At 39.8% G+C, this 20915-nt stretch overlaps 2 protein-coding genes across 6 annotated transcripts in view; both read right to left on the reverse strand.

Annotated features, from left to right (window-relative positions):
* Nucleotides 1–644: 644 nt before the first annotated feature.
* EFEMP2 (EGF containing fibulin extracellular matrix protein 2) lies at nucleotides 645–20005 on the reverse strand. 3 transcript variants are annotated; one of them, XM_072117959.1, is made up of 12 exons: nucleotides 19917–20005; nucleotides 17063–17120; nucleotides 14537–14617; nucleotides 12043–12091; nucleotides 11713–11946; nucleotides 10758–10880; nucleotides 10213–10329; nucleotides 8327–8446; nucleotides 6420–6539; nucleotides 3167–3293; nucleotides 2868–3063; nucleotides 645–1514 (listed from the first exon to the last, which is right to left on the reverse strand). In XM_072117959.1, exons 3-12 carry the CDS (start codon nucleotides 14615–14617, stop codon nucleotides 1353–1355), a joined length of 1329 nt encoding a protein of 442 aa, XP_071974060.1. In that variant the 5' UTR covers nucleotides 17063–17120; nucleotides 19917–20005; the 3' UTR covers nucleotides 645–1352. The 3 variants fall into 3 exon arrangements, with proteins under 3 accessions (XP_071974060.1, XP_071974059.1, XP_071974058.1); XM_072117958.1 differs by lacking the exon at nucleotides 19917–20005 and adding an exon at nucleotides 18872–18953; XM_072117957.1 differs by lacking the exons at nucleotides 17063–17120; nucleotides 19917–20005 and adding an exon at nucleotides 16017–17000.
* FIBP (FGF1 intracellular binding protein) overlaps nucleotides 19840–20915 on the reverse strand; it is a 37751-nt gene continuing 36675 nt past the window's right edge. For 2 of the 3 annotated variants that reach the window (XM_072117961.1, XM_072117962.1), the window contains exon 11: nucleotides 19981–20121. In XM_072117961.1, the coding sequence (XP_071974062.1) occupies nucleotides 20052–20121 (70 nt within the window). In that variant the 3' untranslated portion in view covers nucleotides 19981–20051. Of the gene's footprint in view, nucleotides 20122–20915 lie in introns of all 3 variants that reach the window. The other variant, XM_072117960.1, reaches the window with a different exon arrangement.

A 20915-nucleotide genomic window follows, 5' to 3' on the forward strand; every position in this document is an offset into this window, starting at 1 on the left:
TTGTCGATGCTCAAGTCTCCTGCAAAGAATAGGGGTGGCAGAATGAGTCTCCGATTCCCAGACAATCCATTCCCAGTCTGTGATCCTGCACAACTTTCTCCATTTCTCTTCTCACCTCAAGCTGCACCACGGACACCTTTAACTCTACTCAACTTAACCCTTGGTGCTCACACATCACACACACGCATGTAACTATTTCACTGCTGGTTTCTACTACTTATTCCATTGTGAATCTCTTCCTCCATATGAGGCTAGATCCTATATGTACAGTCTTTGCAGAGTTCGGTGGATTTAATTGTTGAAATCTCATTTGCTGCTGAGCTGCGTCATGAGAGATCAGCATGTGATTACCATGTGATCAGCGCTGCTGTTCTATGGGGAACAAGGGACTTCTTATATCATATATATCATGTGTTTTTTGGCCTTTTATAATTATTACAATTCTAGTCTGTATAATGCAGGACACCACTCATTATATTCTATGGAAATGGCAAAAAATGGTCAAGGCTGCCTACTACTGACAGACACATGACCCACCTCTGGTGTATATGAGCTTCCGTCAGAAAGATCATGTATACATCATATGACAATTCCCTTTCAGGTAACTTTAGATTTACTTATTCCTCCACAACACTCATAGATAATTTGAAGTTTTATGTTTTCTCTTTATTAATGATCAATACAATTGTAACAATGAAAACAGTATAACAAAGAGGAGTCATTTACAAGGACAGGGGTAATACGAAACAATGTTTATACACCATGAAGTCCACACCATGTAGAGGCCGTGCCTTGAGGCTCTTCAGTCATTAACCTATGGAAATTTTATAATTTAATGACCGCTTGTGAGGGAAAAAATCATGTTATGGTGAATGGTGGGATTAGCTCTAGAGACTTTACTTAAATATTAATATTACATGAGCAGAAAACCTACACCCCTACTGACCCTAACTTACATCCTAAAATAATACCAGTGCACCTTAGTCTGTCCCAATGGCATCACGAGAGCCAATGTCTAACGATCAATATAGCCCATATTGAGGAACCCCCTCCGGTTCTAAGGTCCAGAATTCTGTTCAGTTCTTCAGACCTTTTAGAATCCAGATAGTATAACTATGTAGCAGGGTAGTCACACTATATTACATGGCCCTGTCTATAGTGCTATCGTATATTACAGGCAGGACTTTGGTCACCTGTCCAGTGCCGGAGGCTTGTGACATCGCCTTGCACTGAAAGATACCGTCTCTTTCAAAACCAAGGTAGACATTAATAAAAAAAAAAAAAAATACCAATGAGTGAAAATGACTTGACAAAAATATGTTAATAGCCCCACAAACGACAACACTCGCTGTCTAGAAGGGGTGGGCCCCCACGAAAATGGTGAGTCTCAGCACAGAGCTGGAGCGGTAACTGAGGAGGGAGTTGGCAGTCAGCATCTCCAGATCCAGGACAAACTCCTGAGGACCTTTGACAGGACGCGCCAGGACCAGCATCGCACTGATGTTGTTTATTTGCTGGAAAATAAAGAATGATCAATGTTATTCTTCTTCGTGAAGGACAGACTGTACGAAACTGGATACACTCTATATTTAGCTTAGAGAGATTGTGTCACTGTACAATACACGACGCAGCAAATTTATGCACAGGGTCCTTGTATGATGCCCAGGGTCGGCTCCAGGTTTCAGTAGGCCCATGGGCGACAGAGCCTAAGTTGCAGTAACCTCACGTGGAAGCATTAAAAAATAAAGAAACTAAAACAGTTTCCTGTTCCCTAAAATCTTCCCTTGTTTATCATCCCAAACAGCCCCCTCATGGTTATTTTATATAGCACAATTCACACCCTATGGATTCATTAGATACAGCCCCCCTCTCCCCCATAGATTCCTTATATTCATCCTTATGTGGCCCCCCCAGCAGCTCTGTGCCCCGGCACTTGCCCATGTATGCCAAGTGCTGGTGCCGGCACTGATGGTGCACATTGAGTCCTCATGTGCTATAGTATGGTGCCTATATTCTCTATCAATACTTATAGCAGAGAATGCCCCAGTGATACGCCATGTGATGTTAAATCCTAATTACTTCCAGCGGAAAGACTTGGAGTCCGGAAGAAGTTGTTTTGTCCCCTAATATGGCAAAATTAGTGTTTCTTGGATAATTTAGCTAAATTATCCAAGAAACACTAATTTTGCCATATAATGAACATATAATGCATATAATGAACAGAAATCCGCTGCTCCCTATGTATGATTGTGAGACCACAGTGTATTCCCACCTTGGACATTTGAAACTGCCTAAATGTCTGGTAGATGCAGGTACCACATCTGTAGATAATGGGGGTCCCTCAGCAGTCTAAGAGATGGCCAGTAACCCCATCCAAAGTAAAAATAGGAGGGTGGTCACAGATATACATTCACTTCTACAGTAGTTACAGGAAGAGCCAAGTCCCAGCAATGGGATCTGTGTCTATCATACATAGGACATAAATGTCCATAGGGTCCAATACTGCTTTATCGTCTCCCTATGTGGATGCTCCGAATGTAACCTGAACAAACTCAATTATTGTGCTGCCAAATATTTAGCGATGAGTGTACAGAGGGCCAAAGAAGAAGGCTGTATGGAGGGTTACATGCTAGGTGTGGCAGATGTTACACAGGAGGTCTACATAGTATACACAACACTATATGAGATTTCTATCTAATCTCCATTGTTTGTTTAAATAAATTGGTGATATGGTCATATACACACATAGCCTTAAAGGTCATTTTACTTTCATTTATGTTAATGGAGCGATTCTATCTATAGGAAAGAAGTCAGATATCCCATAGTAAATGAGTGATGTATAATACTATACACAATCTGTCACTCACCCGAATATAGAAGTCTCCCTGCTCATTTCCTGACCGAATCTGAAAGGTGTTGTACGCTCCAGGATACACGCTGGTTGCCTGGATTTGGAATATGTCAGAGGGCACGCTTCGGTCTGATGTGATGCTCATGTGCCGATACACTATTGAACCAGGCTCATCACGGCATAGTGGGTTGCTACCTGGGCACATACAGCGACTGCAACAGAAAATAACACAAATACAATGGATAAGTAGAAGGGCAAGATCCAACTGAGATGTCTGCATGCTGGAAATAAAAGGTTCTGACTCTCTTCTCTTACTTGTCAGACACTTGTATATAGGGCTCAATACAAAGGTTCTGCTCCACACAGCGGTATCCTCCATGGAAGTTTATACAGGTTTGTGTGTCCGTGCAGGTGTCAGTTCCTGTCTCACATTCATTGATGTCTGTTAATATAATGAAAGATATCAAAGTGAAACAGGTGTTAAAAGCAACAATGCACATATCACTTTCCACCGACCTCAAGACATAATCATAACCCGGATTGTCCTGCTCAATGACTGGAACACAACTTATTGGTGTGACCATCCAATACCATATGTGCCGCTTTTATTTCTACATCTTAAAGGTAACATTTCTACATTTTCATAGCCCATTTTAACTTGAGATTTTTTTAATCTTGAAGAAGCTCACTGTAAAGGGGGGATTGCACTTAAATATACAGGTAACCCCAGATTGGTGGGTGTCCTACACCTAGCACCCCCATTGTTCCCACGCTGGGCTCAAAAGCTGGAAAAAACATCTCTATTCATTCTGTGAGCAGCTCACCTCCCATTAATTTCATTGAGATGCAGTTACCTCTCCCAGCCACAAAACAGAAAATGGCACTGGTCCAGTGTTGAGGCAACACAATATATGTTTGATTTTATGGATCGCCTAGTTTTCTCTGGCCACTGGCCAGTACTGTGTATACCCCAAGCACTTAACAGAGAATAACTTCATACTTTAGCCTCTGAAATAACAGGACTATCTCTTTCCCACAGAAAAGGAGGGATCCCAATGTGAGGCTTCCGGGGATCTCCCACATCAGTAATCTTCCTTAGCACCATGTTTTGATGTGCTCCCTCAAGCATATCTGTGTCAGGCTTGCTCTGGCAAGTTACTAGAAGACGGGAGCCAGAGAAACCACAAGCCAGCGGAGAGCTACGCCATCACAAGTATTTGCTTTTCTGTCAAATTAGAGAGTAAAAAAAATCTATTTATACATCATTTCATGGCAAAGCTTTTAAAATAGTGAAGGTTTCTTTGTGGAGCGGCAGTAGCTGGACACAAGAGAGTACAAGAAACTTGTGCACAGTCATGATAGAGATGTCACATCACACCACTGGAGATCACTAGCCATGGGCTCAGGCCAAAACCCTCACTATTACCTATAGCAGCCTCCTTCACTTGAATTTAAATATCTAAACAGAAAAGTATCAAAACTTTACTGTAATTATTAAAAACATGTTATAACAACATGTAACTAACAAGTGATACCAGTTTAATGATGTTAACCCAGCCCAGTTACTAATTGCAAGAAGATGTTGATAGCTTATATGAATGGGAATAAGCCACAAATTGGATTAATGTAATCATGAAATGAGATATTATAGGCCTGAGTATCAGAAGCAGTGATCACAAGAGTACTACGACTACTTTCAGGGTAGGTGCTTCGTAAATGAATAAAAATATACTTTAAAATATACAATCGATTGTATGGAATATTTAAGTGACTTACAGGCAATATGTATGTATGTATGGCAGTACCCCAGCTACATGCAAGATAGGTTCTTTATGTTTGTCCTTAAGTTTAATGTGTATGCAAGTCGGAACTGGTATATTTTCTAATTGTAACTCGATACAAAATGTTGTTTTGTCCCAGTGAGAATTGGATTTTTAAAATTTTGCGCTGTCATGGGAACAAGGATTATCAATAAAGCTTCACTACAGACGCCTTACAGCTGATCATTGCAGCCGGGGACATAGGATTGGTCATTAATGCTTACAGATCAACTATTAATGACCAACCCTAAGAAAAGGCCATTAAATGTTTTTCTTGGAAAAAAACCCTTTGAGGTTATCTGACAAACATAAAGCTGCATGTTGTGCCATTTGTCTGGTGACAGCATTATTTAAGGGGGTGGGCAGCAGGAATGTAAAAGGAATACATGTTAAAGATAGGAATCATCATAGATGATAAAAATCAGACAAATCCTAACATGGCAATTCTTACTCAGTAGACAAAACAAAGCCAGTGTCTCCTGTTATTAAGAAGATTCCTCGGTGCTGTGGAATTGTACACTTGAAGACAAGGAGACATCTGACATCAGGGTAGCTTAACCTTTCTTCCCCTGATGTTTGTATACCTAATACCCATTACAATACTGGTAAAATCTTCCAGCATATATGGTCCACTTAAGAAAGTAAAGAATGAAAATAAACTTCTAATACATATGATCACCATGCATGATACGATATCATTTTTCGGTCAGACCATTTAGGGAAGTAAAAGCCCCCTTAAAACGAATAAATAGTATACTCTGCTGGGTGAGCTGTGGCGCAATAACAATGGTGTTTCTTTGGATACCTGTATAATACAATCTATGTCGTGAGTATTACTGCCCAATGTTATTTAAGTACTTGTGTACTTAAAAGGAGGCACATAAATGATGATATGGATTTTAAAGGGAACCTGATACCACATTTTTCACAAATACAACTAGTGGCAGGTTTCTATGGAGCTCTAGTAACTGACACCCTTCTTTTAGCTAAAAATTGTACCCCTCAGATCCCCACAAAATCTTAGTGATAAACTTGCCAATCTATGCAACTATAGAGTGAGTCAAGGGGCATAACCAAATGGCATGTGATCGGGGTGCCATCATCACAGATCCTATAGCCTCTTAACATCAGCAAAATGTTCCCCATGCACATATCTGACCACATAACATAAAAAAATCACAGCATGCCTGCATGGACTTCTACTTGCTTGCCTGCTGTGAGTTCATGTAAGGTAACGGATTTGCTGTATTTCATGAGATATGTGCTTGGTGTACAGTATTTTAATGTTAGAAGGCTAAAGGACCTGCGATGATGTCACCCTGGTCACATGTCATTATTGCTGCATGTAGACATAGCAAGGGGGGGGAGCTGCCAGACTCAGCCCGAGGGGGCCACGCCCACCTCAACATGCTACAGACATCCTTAGACACCAGGTAAAATTATAAAGTTGAATATATGAGAATCTGAGGGGAACTATTTTTAGCTAAAAGAAGGGTGTCAGTTAGTTGCTAGGACCTATAGGAAGTTGCCACTAGCTGTATTTGTGAATAATGTGGTGAAAGGTTCCCTTTAAAATCAAAAACCAGAAGCCAAAACTTTTGAGCTCCACCCCTTAAGCCCATGATCCTTCTACAATACAATTTTATAAAACTCTGCAGAGACACACAAAGTGGTAAGTAGTATGATGCATTTGAATGATCCCAAATGTAAGACCATCATAAAGGAAATGCTAGAAAGACAGGTCTCACCTTGACACAGACGAGTGCCCAACAACTGGTATCCATCTGGACAAACGCAGGAGAAGCGCCCAGGCTCGTTCACACATTGGTACTGGCACAAATAACTGGAGTAACTGCATTCATCAATGTCTAGAGTCAAAAAATACTCCTTAATAATGTACTGTAATTCAGAACAATGTTCATGTATTCTTCAGCTGGCAGGTATTCAGTCTGTCTGCCCCATGCACATGCACACACGGCTGAGCTTGTGTGTTTCATAGAAAATAAAATATCAGGCATGATAAAAATACAACAAGCATCATCATGTAAGGGAAAAGTCGGGATGCCCCCTCCAAATTTGGTTGGATTTTCTCTATACTTTGCACAAATCCATAATACAGTGTGTAAGGGAGATCATGACTGTTGTAGTAATTGTATTTAGCATTTGTTTTAGCAGTTTTCTCCTCTGCAGGCTCCACCTTAGTTGTAATAGAACTGCAATGATATCTATAGGCAATGCACAAAGAAGATTTCTATGATCTCTCTTTTTCACTCAAAAGCAACAGCAGGTATATGAGATGAGTATTGATGTGATGAGTATTGAGCTCTATAATGCACTTGGGGTGAGATGGAAAAGTACTATTTAGCTACACTAGCCTTTCTCTTACACAGCTAAAGCTCACTCCCTCTTTACATTTTATTATAACTCCATCATTGCATTCGAAATCAGTAATTGCATAGATCTGTGAGCAGCAGTTTGTTTTATGGTATCTGTACACGTTGCAAAATTGATTTTGGATTTACATCAGTGGTAAATCTGCAGCCATCAGAAAGCAGACACAATTCTGATTTTGCTGCGGTCAGGGGCCGGAATTCAACCTTTGTTTTGCAAGGGTTAATTTTTGGATCGCAATCTGCAACAAAATAACACATTTTCTAATTCACTGTTATTAACAAAAATACAGCATTTCACAGTTATAATTCAGTAACTGTGAAATAATCAGTTCTGGGGTTTCCAATTTTGGTTGTCCCTGGATACGACTGTAAATCTTATGACTATGGTTGGATTCTTCTCATCAATAGCTTCTATTGTCTGCACACTGCAGCTTCTATTCTCTCTGCCTCCTGCACCTCCCACTGTACTACAAGACCAGCTCAGACACAAGCACTTCCTGCCAGCAAGCAGCAGTATGCAGAGACTCACTGTACAACCGGCAGACAGATAAGGTCTTTATAACAGAGCCGACTCTGTGTTATATTGATTAGGTGAGTTAGTAGCGCCGAGAATGTCAGTGTTTGATATCCATCTCATGGATCTCATCTTTCGGTTTCTCTTGTTTGATGCTAGTAGAATGTTCAGAAGCTAAATAAAAGTGTGGATAAACCCTGAACCATGACAATCTAAGCACATTATCAGTACATACATATGATAGGACACGGGAATCATGAAGTGTCTGCTTAGAGAGTCCCCACCCAAACTGAGTGATAGGAGCTAAAACATCAATAAAATTGTAAAGTAAAGGGTTAAAAATCTCATTGTGATTCTGAGAATTCAGTTATTGTCAGGAGGAGGAATATGGTGAGAGAAGTGGAGAAAGAATAAGTTTCCTCTGATGTCTTACAAAGTTTCCTATATTTGTTTGTACTATTGATATCGATAGAAAAATGTTAGTAATAATTTTAGACCAGTGTAAATGTTGATTATCACGCTGGGCATTCTCCTATTAGAAGTATTCATAGCATATTGACCAAATGCCAATATGATCAATCACATTCACAGCATTGGACCAGTCAGCTGTTAAAATATAAGCAGTTATTGGGTTCATTTAGGAGGAGGCCTTACCAGAATCCATAAGAAGTGATTGAATTCTGGACAATGAAAATCTACATTATGTGAAGAGCGATAATAATGGCACAGATAAAACCGCATTACGTACCATTGCAGGTGTATCCATCATTGTCCAACTCGAAGCCTTGATTACAGCGACAGAGAAAAGTGCCATAGGTGTTGTAGCAGCGCTGCTGGCACGGTGCCCCCATGGAGCACTCATTGACATCTGTTTGTGATAAAATATGGATTACTCTATATGACAATAATAGACATGGCATAGCCTTACTGTAAATGGTTAAAATATGTTTACTGCATTCCCAGTAAATGATATCCGAATCCTTACCATTACCAGCAGGATTTCACAACCATCCTCTCACTGAGCCCTCTGAAGTCTTATTATTATGAGGTTTTTGGCACCAAAATCTTAAAATTCCTCCAGCTATCTGGTCTTTATCCAAGTTAAAGCTGATCTCCTCTGATGTGCTATCACTAGTAGAGCAACTAGACTAAACAAGACACCGGTCCAGCAAGTCCGAATATTAACAAACCTATGATCTGGGCCCACATCATTCCAAGCAAGGGTTGTTAAAATGGAACAAATAGTTAACAAAAAATAGTTTACAGTTAACAATATAAAAATATAACTCAGAAATTACTTTGCAGAACCTGCATCCTTACACATGGGATCTGTCACTGTAACTTCCAAGCACTGCAGAGTAGTATGATGTCGGAAAAAAGAGCTGTCACCTAACCAGGCAACATCTGATGTCAGAATATTTTGGACATGTTTCAATTACAAGCAGCAGAATTGTGAATACAGCTCTAGAGTATTATATAGCTTGTAGTGCCATGTAGGCAATGTCTGAAAACAGAATTTGTGTCAGGGATGTACAAAGACTCCTTAAGAAGCCATTAAAGGCCACCTAGCAGGTGTGTGGAGACATACAGCCATTGATGCTCCACTGGGGGATTCTGGGAAATATGCAAATAAGTTTTCCAGGATGGGAAAAGGAAAACATTGCCTGTTGACAGCAGAATTTGTGGACCAGGTCCAATAACAACCATGAGAATGTTAAATACAGGCGGTCCCCTACTTAAGAACACCTGACTTACATACGACCCCTAGTTACAAACGGACCTCTGGATGTTGGCAATTTACTGTACTTTATACTTAGGCTACAATAATCAGCTGTAATAGTTATCACTGGTGTCTACAATGAAGATTTATTATTAATCCTGGTTCTTGTGACAACCCAACATTTTTAAAAGCCAATTGTCACAGAGACCAAAAAAATTTGGCTGGGTGTTACAATGATAAAGAATACAGTTCTGACTTACATACAAATTCAACTTAAGGACAAACCTACAGACCCTATCTTGTACGTAACCCGGGGACTGCCTGTACACTATAATAAAGGTTGTAACTCAAAACTAATATATGAACATATATGAACTAAATATTACACAAAAAGGGGAGGGGGGTTATGGAGGGTCTTGATCTCCCCACCCTGGAGTGAAGTTATTCATTAGGGAGATATTCCTATTAATTCTATACCACTCTGTGCAATCAGTATCAGCGATGGGGTTGCTGTACAAGTGAGCTATAATTTGGGTATACACTATAACCCTCTCTAGTTGCAGAATACCATGCTCCCTCTTTATAAGCTCCAGTCTTTGCAATATTGCAAATGTTTACAGTACTAAATTACAATGCACTTCATTACTTTTGTCAATACTATAGTTGAGTCTGTCAGAGACAGCCGAGCGTCATCCTTGTAGAGATGATCACTAAATTATGGCTATATGATAACTTGTTAACTTTGTCAGTTCCCTTTCAAATAGTGATGATAATATGTATATACATATACCCAGTCACTGCCATTTCTTCAATAAGAGGTCCCTGTATTGCAATTCCCTTTTCCTCTTAGTTATTGAAGGGGGTTCTTATATTTTTTATTCTAATAGGTCCTAATCCAGTTTTGCTTTCCATACCTACGCATGAGCGGTTGTTGGATGCCAACTGGAATCCCGGCTCGCACTGACAGGTGAAAGACCCGGGGGAGTTGACACAGCGGTGCTGACAGTATCTGTATCGGCATTCATCAATGTCTAGAATGAGACATGAAGATATGTAATAATTACCATTATATTTGGAGCAGATTTATGGACAATAAAGAGAATATTAGAATGGCAATAAAAAAAATTCCCATAATATGTGATATCGATCAAGAAACCGCCGTTCCCATTCTAATACTTGTTCCTTGTTCTTTAGACATAGGACATGAGGCTCACACACAGGTCACTATGTCCAGTGGTCATTTCATATCTGACAATAAGGAACCAGAATCTACAGCAAAACCTGTTTCCCAACCAATATAATATGAACTCTACTTGAAAATATCCACCTTCTCAATATGGTCTACAAAAGGCTGTTGTAAATAAGCAGTAATAAATTGCAATAATCTGAAGTAGTTTCATTTGGGTAAGAGCAGAGACGTGTAATGAAAGCAGTATATGTAGCGCAGGCTTACACTCACCTACACATTCATTTCCAATCTTCCTGTAGCCTTCGGGACACTTACAATGGAATCCACCAGGTATGTTTACACACTCCTGACTGGGAAGACAGTCGTCCATTTCATATTCACATTCATTTACATCTTAGGGGGAAAAATTAGAAGTAATAATAATTTCATCCTCACATCTTGTAACGGGAGCCAGAATATGGTGACTGCCACCTCTTGGTTTCTGCTGGAAAGTTACAGTGGCCTATACAGGCGGTCCCCTACTTAAGGGCACCCGACTTACAGATGACCCCTAGTTAAAGACTGACCCCTCTGCCCACTGTGATCTCTGGTGAAGTTCTCTGGATGTTACTATAGTCCCAGACTGCAATGATCAGCTGTAAAGTGTCTGTGTGAAGCTTTATTGATAATCCCTGGTCCCATTACAGAAAAAAATATTCTTTTTTACTCGAGTATAAGCAGAGTTTGGGTTTTCAGCAGATTTTTTTGTGCTGAAAAACTAGGCTTATACTCGAGTATATATGGTACATACAAATGCAACTTAAGAACAAACCTCCGGACCCTATCTTGTATGTAACCAAGGGACTGCCTATAGAGCTCTGTACGTCGTGCTCTTACTTTACTAACTCATCTATGTGCTTTATACAAAACATTTCATTATTTTCCTCCACATTTTTTGGTGTAGTATGACTGAAGGACCTGTTCCCCGTGCGCCTTCCACCCTATTTTATAGCTCATTCTACTGTTCTTAAGGCAAGAAGGGAGCATCTTGTGGATGTTACATCACAGTTTGCATAGTATTAGTCACCGAAATACAAATATCTGTCAAAATTACAGCTTTCCACAGCAATTTTATGTAAACAATGGAAAAAAACAACTGTGGCATGTAAATATAGAAAAGTAATAAAAAGGCAAATTCTGACCTGCCTGTCTTTCCCGGACAACTTCTTAATGCTAATGCACTCACCTACACAGGTGCCCAATCCTTGAGAGTCTGGTTGGTAACCATTTGGACACGGGTTGTTTCTCTGATCAATTTCCACAGCTGTGTTTGTGTTGGGTGCCCCGGCGGTCCCAGGGTCGGTATGGGTGTCGCTGATCACAGAGGCAGAGCGGGGGAGGCACAAGTAACCTCCGTAATGATTGATGCATTTCATTTCACCCTTGCAGGCATCAGGAATTGTCACACACTCATTGATATCTGTAACAGTGCAAGCAAGACAGCGGGAGAGATATCATTATGGCTGACAGGCAGTGGTTATTTCATGGGATTTCAATAGGGATTGCTATACATTACCTTTACAATGTTGTCGTTCTGCATCCCACTCGTATCCATCTGTGCATTCCTAAATGTCAGAGAGGAAAACATCAGCATGTTATAAATTGTGAGTCTATGTCGTAAAGCCTCTGTGCCCTGTAACCAGTTTACTCCTTATTTTAGATTGAATCCAGGGCGATTTTACTGTACATCAAAGATTTATCTCCAACCATGTCATAATAAATACACATATACTCATATTTTGTTTTATAATTGATGGAGGACCAGTTTGTACTTCAGAGCTGCAGTTTATACTGTAAGTAGGGGCAGGTAAGTAGTTGTAGCCATTTTGGTGGGTATGGATAACCATAAAGAAAACCTAGTCTGTATATCTTATTATGGCAAATGGAGATCGCAAAGGGGGTTTCCCACTTGGTACCCCATCTATTTCCTATAATAGATACCCTTTTAAAAAAATGTATCTTTTAATACATTTAATTTTTCCTAATTTACTGCCAGTGAAAATTTAATTGGCTGCGGATTTCACCTCCATGGGAAATAGATGATCCCCTGATCAGACCGTAGGGGTTACCTTAAATACGTGTATACTAATTGTTATCCAAAGGGAAACTTCTAGTGTCAGTGATGTAGTTATATCCCACATACACCCTAGAAACCACACATGGAAACATCTTCCCACAATTCTTGTGTGTTTCAAAGCAGTCAGCTGTAGAAAATATACAATAAATCCTCTGATGACATCTTTACTATACCCGATGACACCTCTACTAGAAATTAGAAAAAGTTGGAAGCAACATATGCAGCATACCAGATACCGATATCATTGTGTAAGGCAAAAAACTGATATGTTCCTATTACCCTTATCTCAAGGAAACAATAACAGGAAGGACTGGGGCCTGGTTTGACAGACCTGGACAATGGTCTGGAAATAAAATAGGGGAGTCTTTGCAGTATAATTGTCATTACTGTAAAATATGTGTAAGGTTTTCCAAAAAATATGGAGCATTAACATCCAGGATACACCCAGAAGTGATCCGCACTGACACATTTATTCTACAGAATATCCTGGCTAGTCCTAAACATCTGATACTATCACTTTTCTGGTAGATATGTCATAAGTTTTGTAGTGAGAAAGTGACTTTTCAGTCCGGTAACAGTAAATGAAAAATATCCACACATCTCCTGTTGGTTCAATAGCTCCAGCATATTCTGTGGTGCTGTTCACAGATGCCATCACTTGTACATTACTCACATTAATGGTCACATTACTAATACAGGTGGATTCCAGTTATTATTCTTTGTATAACAAGAAGTATTTTGATTTCCAGTACATAGTGTAAATCCATTATGTTTGTCAAGATCTCTGCTTGCTTCCTAAGTGTTTACTCACATTTGCTAACAATCTGTCCTGGTAATCTGATGATATAAAGGAGTCTTGGAGTGTAAGTTGGGACTACATGGAGTAGCACTGACATCAGTTTGTTAACTTGTCAAATGAGACGTCTAGAACACCACATTTTCTACCAGAATCAGATGACCACTCAGTAATAGTGTAGGGGCTGGATACTGTGCTATGGTTTATAAGCGACATGGCAATTCTGCTTTATGTGTTCCTACTACGATATATATAACAGTAATTTATAGATTACATCTTCATATGACCAGGATATCTATAACTGAGTAATAAATGAAAGGTCCTAAAGAATGATCCTTTCCAAAAAAAAACATTTATTTGCTAAAAAAAAAGCAAATAAATTTTCTTTTTGGAAAACTGAGTAGTAGATGTGGCTTTCCAATCAACCGATGTGATTTTCTTGTGTAGTCGTATTGGCAGATCAATGTCTTACAAATCTGTCCCCACCTACAAGATAGTATTCCTAAGGGTGCGGTAACAGAACACTAGTGCACTGGGTGGGCCTCAGCCTGATCGAATATGGGTTTCCAGTGAAACGCCACAACTCCACTGAGCCAATGCATTTCCTGACTACTATGAAAAAATACAGTCCATTACAGTGTTACTTATAAAATGATTAACTATATCTACAACTGCCTGTAAAGTTTTTATATTGCATGCCCCATTTTCAATCAGTTTGTAAAGTACATATGAAGAATATTTTGGGATCACTATATTGATGTCTAATCATTAGCATAGGTCATTAATATCAGATGGGTAAGGGTTTGCCTCCAAGCTGATAAGCTTTTTGCAAGACTCAAGCTGCCTAAAAATATTAGATATCTTCCCCGTGTACAATAAGGGTAGGTAACCACTTGTGACCATTGGTTGGATGAAGTGTCCATGTAGTCCCTTACTCTGAGTACATTCAGAGTTGATCGTTTAGCATCCACTATGCTGAACATTAGGGCTGCAATGTAGTTCATTCTGAAACCTTTATCTATCTCCCGCATAGACTGTATTATGGGCAGTAGATTCAATTGTTCAGATTTTGCATGTGATGTCATGATCTATACCATACAACATTATCATCTATGTAAATATATATAAGCAGAGTACCGTGAAAGTGTTTGCCTCGTCAGTTTCTTGCTGGAAGCTGGGAACCAGCAGGACACACAGTAGTAAGATAAAATGCATCATCTAGAAAAAAAAGCAAAGAAGATGAAAGTTAGGTGAGGAAACCATTCACAGTATTCCTGTATACAACCTCACTCGTCCTGTGTATGGACCCAGAAAGCCAAAGACGACTGCTATATCTGAGAAGAAACAACTCTCCTCTTATCAGACCATTATAGCCTGAAATGTCTGAAGTCGTGAACTTCCATGAGATTGCTGACCAGAAGCTTGCTGTGAGAACCTGATACCTCAGATGGTCACAAATTTATCTGAAGTATCTTTGGTTCACAGATCCTACATGTGGTGGCTTCTTGTAACCACCATTTATTCAGTCAGTCAGATATTCTCACAGGGTTAAGAAAATAACCTGTTTTTGGAGCATTGGAAGCTTCTCCCCTTATGTGCTCCATTGTGGACAAAGACTCACATAGTGGTCATGCATTATCTCCTCCTGTTCAGCCATGCATGTCACGGGTATTTTTTATTAAACGCTATTAAACATTTATTGCTTGTTACCAGTTTTGTGGGGAAACTAGAGGAATTAGGCTGCCATCAAAACAAACCGGGCAATAAATACATAAAAGAAAACACTTTTGACACACACAGCTACTAGGACAAGAAACCTATATATAACAAGGACCTTCAATTTCACATTCAAAAGCTGCAGAATTCCCATGGATTTTCACCAAGGATAGTATCACAATCTGTGTAAGAAAAATCTGAAAAAATGTTTCCAATCCTATGTGAGCATGCCCTCAGACTGAGCGTTTTCTGCAGGATGAATGAAGGAGGACAAGAAGAAGGAGCACATGCTGCATGATAGGAATTTCACTTTAGACAATAGTAAAATAAATTCTTCATACATTTTATAATGTTAATATAAAAAATATGGATATAATTATGACATAATTAAGTTCTTACAGCAGATCTGATGGTGCTTCAAGTTACATTAGTTATTTCAGGTCCATTTGAATCCCACAGGTATAATACAAACTCTCACACTTATTTCTATTCCTAATTCTCTGGCGCTATAAGCAAAGTTTTTTACGTCTTTGCAAAAAGTTCACAAATGGTCACATGTTATATATCATTAATAGTAATAGCGGCACTATAGCACACACAAAACGAACACACAACCACATGGACACAAGACAAGCAGACACTCATCCATTGTACATGGATTTGTGCACCACCGTGACCAGATAAACTCTAACTTTTAGGGGCATCTCCTCTTAGTATATACAAAGCAGTAGTGGGGAATAACACTATTAATAAGCAGAATCCATCTTTGAAGCTGCTATTATATATTGTACCTGGAGATCTGCTTGAGAATACAGATGGGTAGATTGGATAGATTTCATTTATTGCATATGAAGATCACAAATCTGTACATATACGTAGCCAGAGAGAGGTGCGTACTTACACTTCTTTATGATGAATGAGCGCAGCCGGTTGACTTTCTTGCACACTTTCTCCTTTTCTCCAGTCCAGCGACACTCCCCCCTCTTCTCTCCTTCACTAAATGTCTCTCTTGTTCACTTCCTCTTTGTGCGCCCGTCTCCCCTCCTTCGCTTTCCCTATGCCAGGAGTTGTCTCTTTCTCCTTTCCCCCTTAATCACACAATCTTACACACTCTAACTTCTCACGTCTAGTGACCAGGTCCCACCCTGTGTGTTTAGGCTCTCACTACTTCTATCTCTCTCTTTTTCTGCCTCTCTCCAAATTCCTGAGTTTCTGCCAATCCCTCCCTACTTTCCAGTAAAAATCCCCCCCACACCTGGTTTTACTTAAACACAGACACACAGCTCTTTCATGTCCAGCTGTTCACCCCCATCCTGGTCCCCACCCCTCGCACAATCCTTAGAGACCTGTGTCACAACACCTTCCCCCAGAGATCCCCAGAACTTATTATATGTTCCTTACACAGACCCCCTCGTAAGCTGGAGCCCCTGCGTTTAGCTAAAACTGCGCTCCTCCTCCCTCCCACACATTACCACAACCACTACTCATACTTATGTTACACCTTTCACCTAACCACACTAATAAAAGTTGCTCTACAAGAGGCCCCAACACCTAACAGAAGAGCTGCCATTGGTTTCTCATCAGAATTGTTATTACTTATAGTAAAACTCTACATAACGCCTACTAATTTCACTGTCCTGATCTTAAAGGGCCAAAGCATTTGTGAGACCCCCAACCTAACTATATCCATGGACTTCTCCAATAGTAACTTCATCTCAGAATTGTTATGTGCGAGGTGAACAGGGTAACGTTATATTGGAATATTTAAGAAGAACTTCAAGTTGACTCTGATGTTCTGAGCCCTACACATGTATCTTATGAGACAGGCCCTTGGGCTCTGTGTATGGAGCAGCTCCCACTGGATATGAAATGTATTTCCTTCCCCAACCTTGGGCAACTTTAAATGAACTCATTAACCCTTTGTTTAACACTCAGACATATACTTACAGGTAGCTAAAGCTGTTTACATATTTTCCAAAGTTCACTCATTTGTATGTTGGGACACCTATAGAAACATTTAAAATGAAAACTGATATTATATTGGGTGAAAAACATGTGTTGCTCTAATCCAGATTTATCTTACCCTGTAGGAATGCATTAAACATAGATTGTCCACAAATCCTGTATTCTGTCTGGAAATTCATGGTGCATAAATGCAAACCAAAAGCCCGCAAGATATAGTGTTCAAAAACAAGAAGATCTGAAGTTACCAAAGGAATAAATTACCTGGCCAAATGAGAAACGGTAGCATTTTATGGTCTAAAGATAACAAAAGTCTTGTTTTTGTGTCTAGTGAGACCAGACAGTATGTCACATAATCCCTGAATGTATTAAATGTAATCCAATGTTCCTGGACTGGAATACCTGTTCAGAGGTGCCAGCAGTTGATCTTGGAACATCTGTTTAGCTTGGAACCACCAAACAGTAGTTAAACAATGGTAACACCACCAAATATTAGTTTGGAAAAGTAATTCTGAGACATTACTGTACCTTCATACTAGGTACCTGAAGCAGGTTCACTGTACTTTTTTCTGCTCTTTCTCCCGTAGAGAGCAGTGCATCTGAAAGCCTTCTGAGGCCTGTCGACCTCAGGCAAATAAGAAGGGTAAAGATAAACGTTTTGCATACTTTGAGAATATTTCACTTAATGATTCACCTCTCAGGAGATTAGACGATTCATGGATTGTTTGTACACAGAGACAAATCTTTACTCTGGCCTAGTCATTTCTTATCTTAGAGAAAATTCAGTTTTTATTTAAATTAGATTTTTGGTACACCACGGGCGAATCCTGATCATTATTGAACATTACACAATGATTAAAATTGCTTAGAGAAGGAAAGTTTATAAATTATATGAGTGCACCAGCAAAGCCCCTAAATAAAAACGGCATCAAAATGATAGCTCTCTGGTAAACAGCCATACACAATGCTGCTTCCACTACTTGTGAGCCGGTAGGCTTCCTTCAAAAGAAAGTTGGACCAGAGCTGCAGGAGAAAATTAATACGCTGGTGATTTTAAAATCCATATGTTAATTTCTGCAAGGAGTTAAGTAACATTGTAATGACATATGGATTTCTGCCATTCTTAACCAATGACTATAGGAACTAGTCCCCATGTCTAGCATCTTTCAGCTTGGAGGATGAGCAATAAAGACACCATAGCTACCCAGGCTTTGTTCTTGAATACATTTCATTGCATATACTCTACATGAAGTCTGGAAAATGGACACTTAGAATCTGTAGCATGAGAGATCAATCACCAATGGAATCTCATATATCTAAAAATAAGCAGACATCAAACAGAATATTGATGTGGCGACACGTTCCGCATAGGGACTAAGGAAAGCAGGTGACCATAACAAATGTGCCTACAGGCTGGGTGGTCCCAGAAGGGGACAGCTGTCACTATAAAATCCTCCATTACATTCCTAGGGGAAAAGAGTGATAATCTGTTATCTACATTAGAAGGTAGAGGGCAGAGAGGCCAAAGCACAGGACTGAGAAAAAAGCAAGAAGCCACCGTGTTCAGTAAGACACATCCCCGCTGTCACCGTCACCCAGTGGTGCGATTGCTTCTCAGGATGGGAGATTTCCTTATTATAAAAATGCAGTAAAACAGAAGTTACATTTCTGTGTACTAGAGCATTCCTTAAGAAGTAGGTTAGTAGAGCAGCATAGAGGGGGAATTGTATGAGTCAATCTGGAAATATGTCACAAAAAATTGAAATAAAGCAAGTATCTTTCTCTCCTGACTACCTCATATGTATGCATGATTGGCACAGACAATAGTCCATTTGTAGAGAAAGGTGAAATATGCAACCAGACTCCTCGGTCACTGTCTTATCTGCAAAGAACACAAAGATTTTTCAGTTGAATTCCAGCTTGCCGCATCCTTATCCTCTTCAACATTTACCATGCAGCACATAGGGCATCAATACACGGTTTCAGCCTGAAACAATGTGATGCACCTAGCTAGAAGCAGAGGACTCTATGCAACTAGTAGTGGCTGAGAGCAGAATGATGTATAGCAGTGGTGGCGAACCTATGGCACGGGTGCCAGAGGTGGCACTCAAAGCCCTTTCTGTGGGCACCCAGTCCTTCACCCCAGCACAACATTTTCTAGACATGACTCAAGGTTTCCTCCTGCGGTCCAAAACTATTCTTGGTAACACCTTCTTGGCTGCAAGGACTACACAAGAAACAAGAAGGTGTGGATAGAGATGGATTATGGTTGGAGCTCCTGCTCTGGGTCCCCTGATTTCTCCTCTTCAGGGTACCCTGGAGGGAAGCTACAATCCAAATGTTCTTTCTATTGTATTGGTGTCCTCAGAAGACCAATATGATTAAGACTTCTGATACAGTTGGGATCAATAGGTTGCTGCTTAAATTGTAATCTTGGCACTTTGCGACATAAAAGTAGGTTTTGGTTGTAGTTTGGGCACTCTGTGTCTAAAAGGTTCGCCATCACTGATGTATAGTATAAAGAAGTGTCTGAATAGGAGATAAGTCTGTGATTACAGCTCCCAACCACTACACCCTGCATGGAGCCATCAGCTTCAGGCTACGTGCACTGTGGTTTACCAGTCCTCTACACTTTCCATTGAGGGACAGTTTTCAGTCTATCACACACATTAGCTAGTAGGTTTAATGACTGGTAGCAAATAGTAGTCAATGACCATAGAGGTGAAGAACCATTGAGTATGACAGTGTAAACTTACACAAACTGAGATTTATAGAGCTTTATTATAAAAAGAGATCTCTATCCATTCCATATGTACATATATACACTAAATATACAAACATTGGCGTCAGACAGTGAAGATCCGGATCTCCCCTAATTGATGCTGTCATATATGGAGGGTGTCGTGTTAGATGATGCAGATTATGGACTGCGCAGGCTTGACCATGTATGAATGCAGGAAACCAATCGCTTGTATCAGTTGTGATACATTTTCATCAGACAACTCCTTAAAGTCCCCATGTATCTTTCCCAGAGAGACTGCTGCCTGTGAAGAACACAGCAAACATGGTTCAAGGTGTTACTAGTTATACTTCACTAACAATGATAACTAGAGATAGATCAGAGCACACTTGGCATAGAGAGTTAATATGTTATCAATCTCTCTGTATATTAGAGAGAAGACTTATATGTCTAGGATTTTCTATACCACAGGGATCAGATGTAAGACCCCTGCTGAAGAACATCTCCTCATATATACAATATATAGCTGGTACCATAAATACCCCCAACAGCTACAGAATATGGATTAAACAGATAGAAGATGGTGTGTAGGGTGTATAGATGTATAGACCATTAATATATTAGTACTGTTATAGACTTAGAGGCTTCGGAATTGTTCTATAACAAGATTTATATTGGAATCCCTGATATTTGTGATTTCTACTTAGAATTTTTAATTAATAGAATTTAATTAATGGGGAAGGGAGATGTATTTTATATCCACGATAATGGACTCTTGTTTTTTTTTTACTACGATTAATCCTTGTATTGCCAAACAGCCAACATTGGTGCTTCAAACACGATGTCAGAACAGTGTAAGGCTCCTTCCATACACACGTATTTACATACAGCAGAGCGCTGCTCACCCCCTCTGCATAGCAATGAGCAGCGCCCCGGCAGTACTTACAGGAAAAGATGCTTTTTTCCGGTTACGGTACGGTGATGTACCATGGTTGGGTGCCATAACCGTCTATAGACGTATATATCTGGCCAGTCCCCATAACATTTGTGTGCACGGGGCCTAAAGCAGTTTTCAACAGTCCCTTCACCAATGTCAAA

The sequence above is a fragment of the Engystomops pustulosus genome, chromosome 7, assembly GCF_040894005.1.
Source record: "Engystomops pustulosus chromosome 7, aEngPut4.maternal, whole genome shotgun sequence".
Lineage (NCBI taxonomy): Eukaryota > Metazoa > Chordata > Amphibia > Anura > Leptodactylidae > Engystomops > Engystomops pustulosus.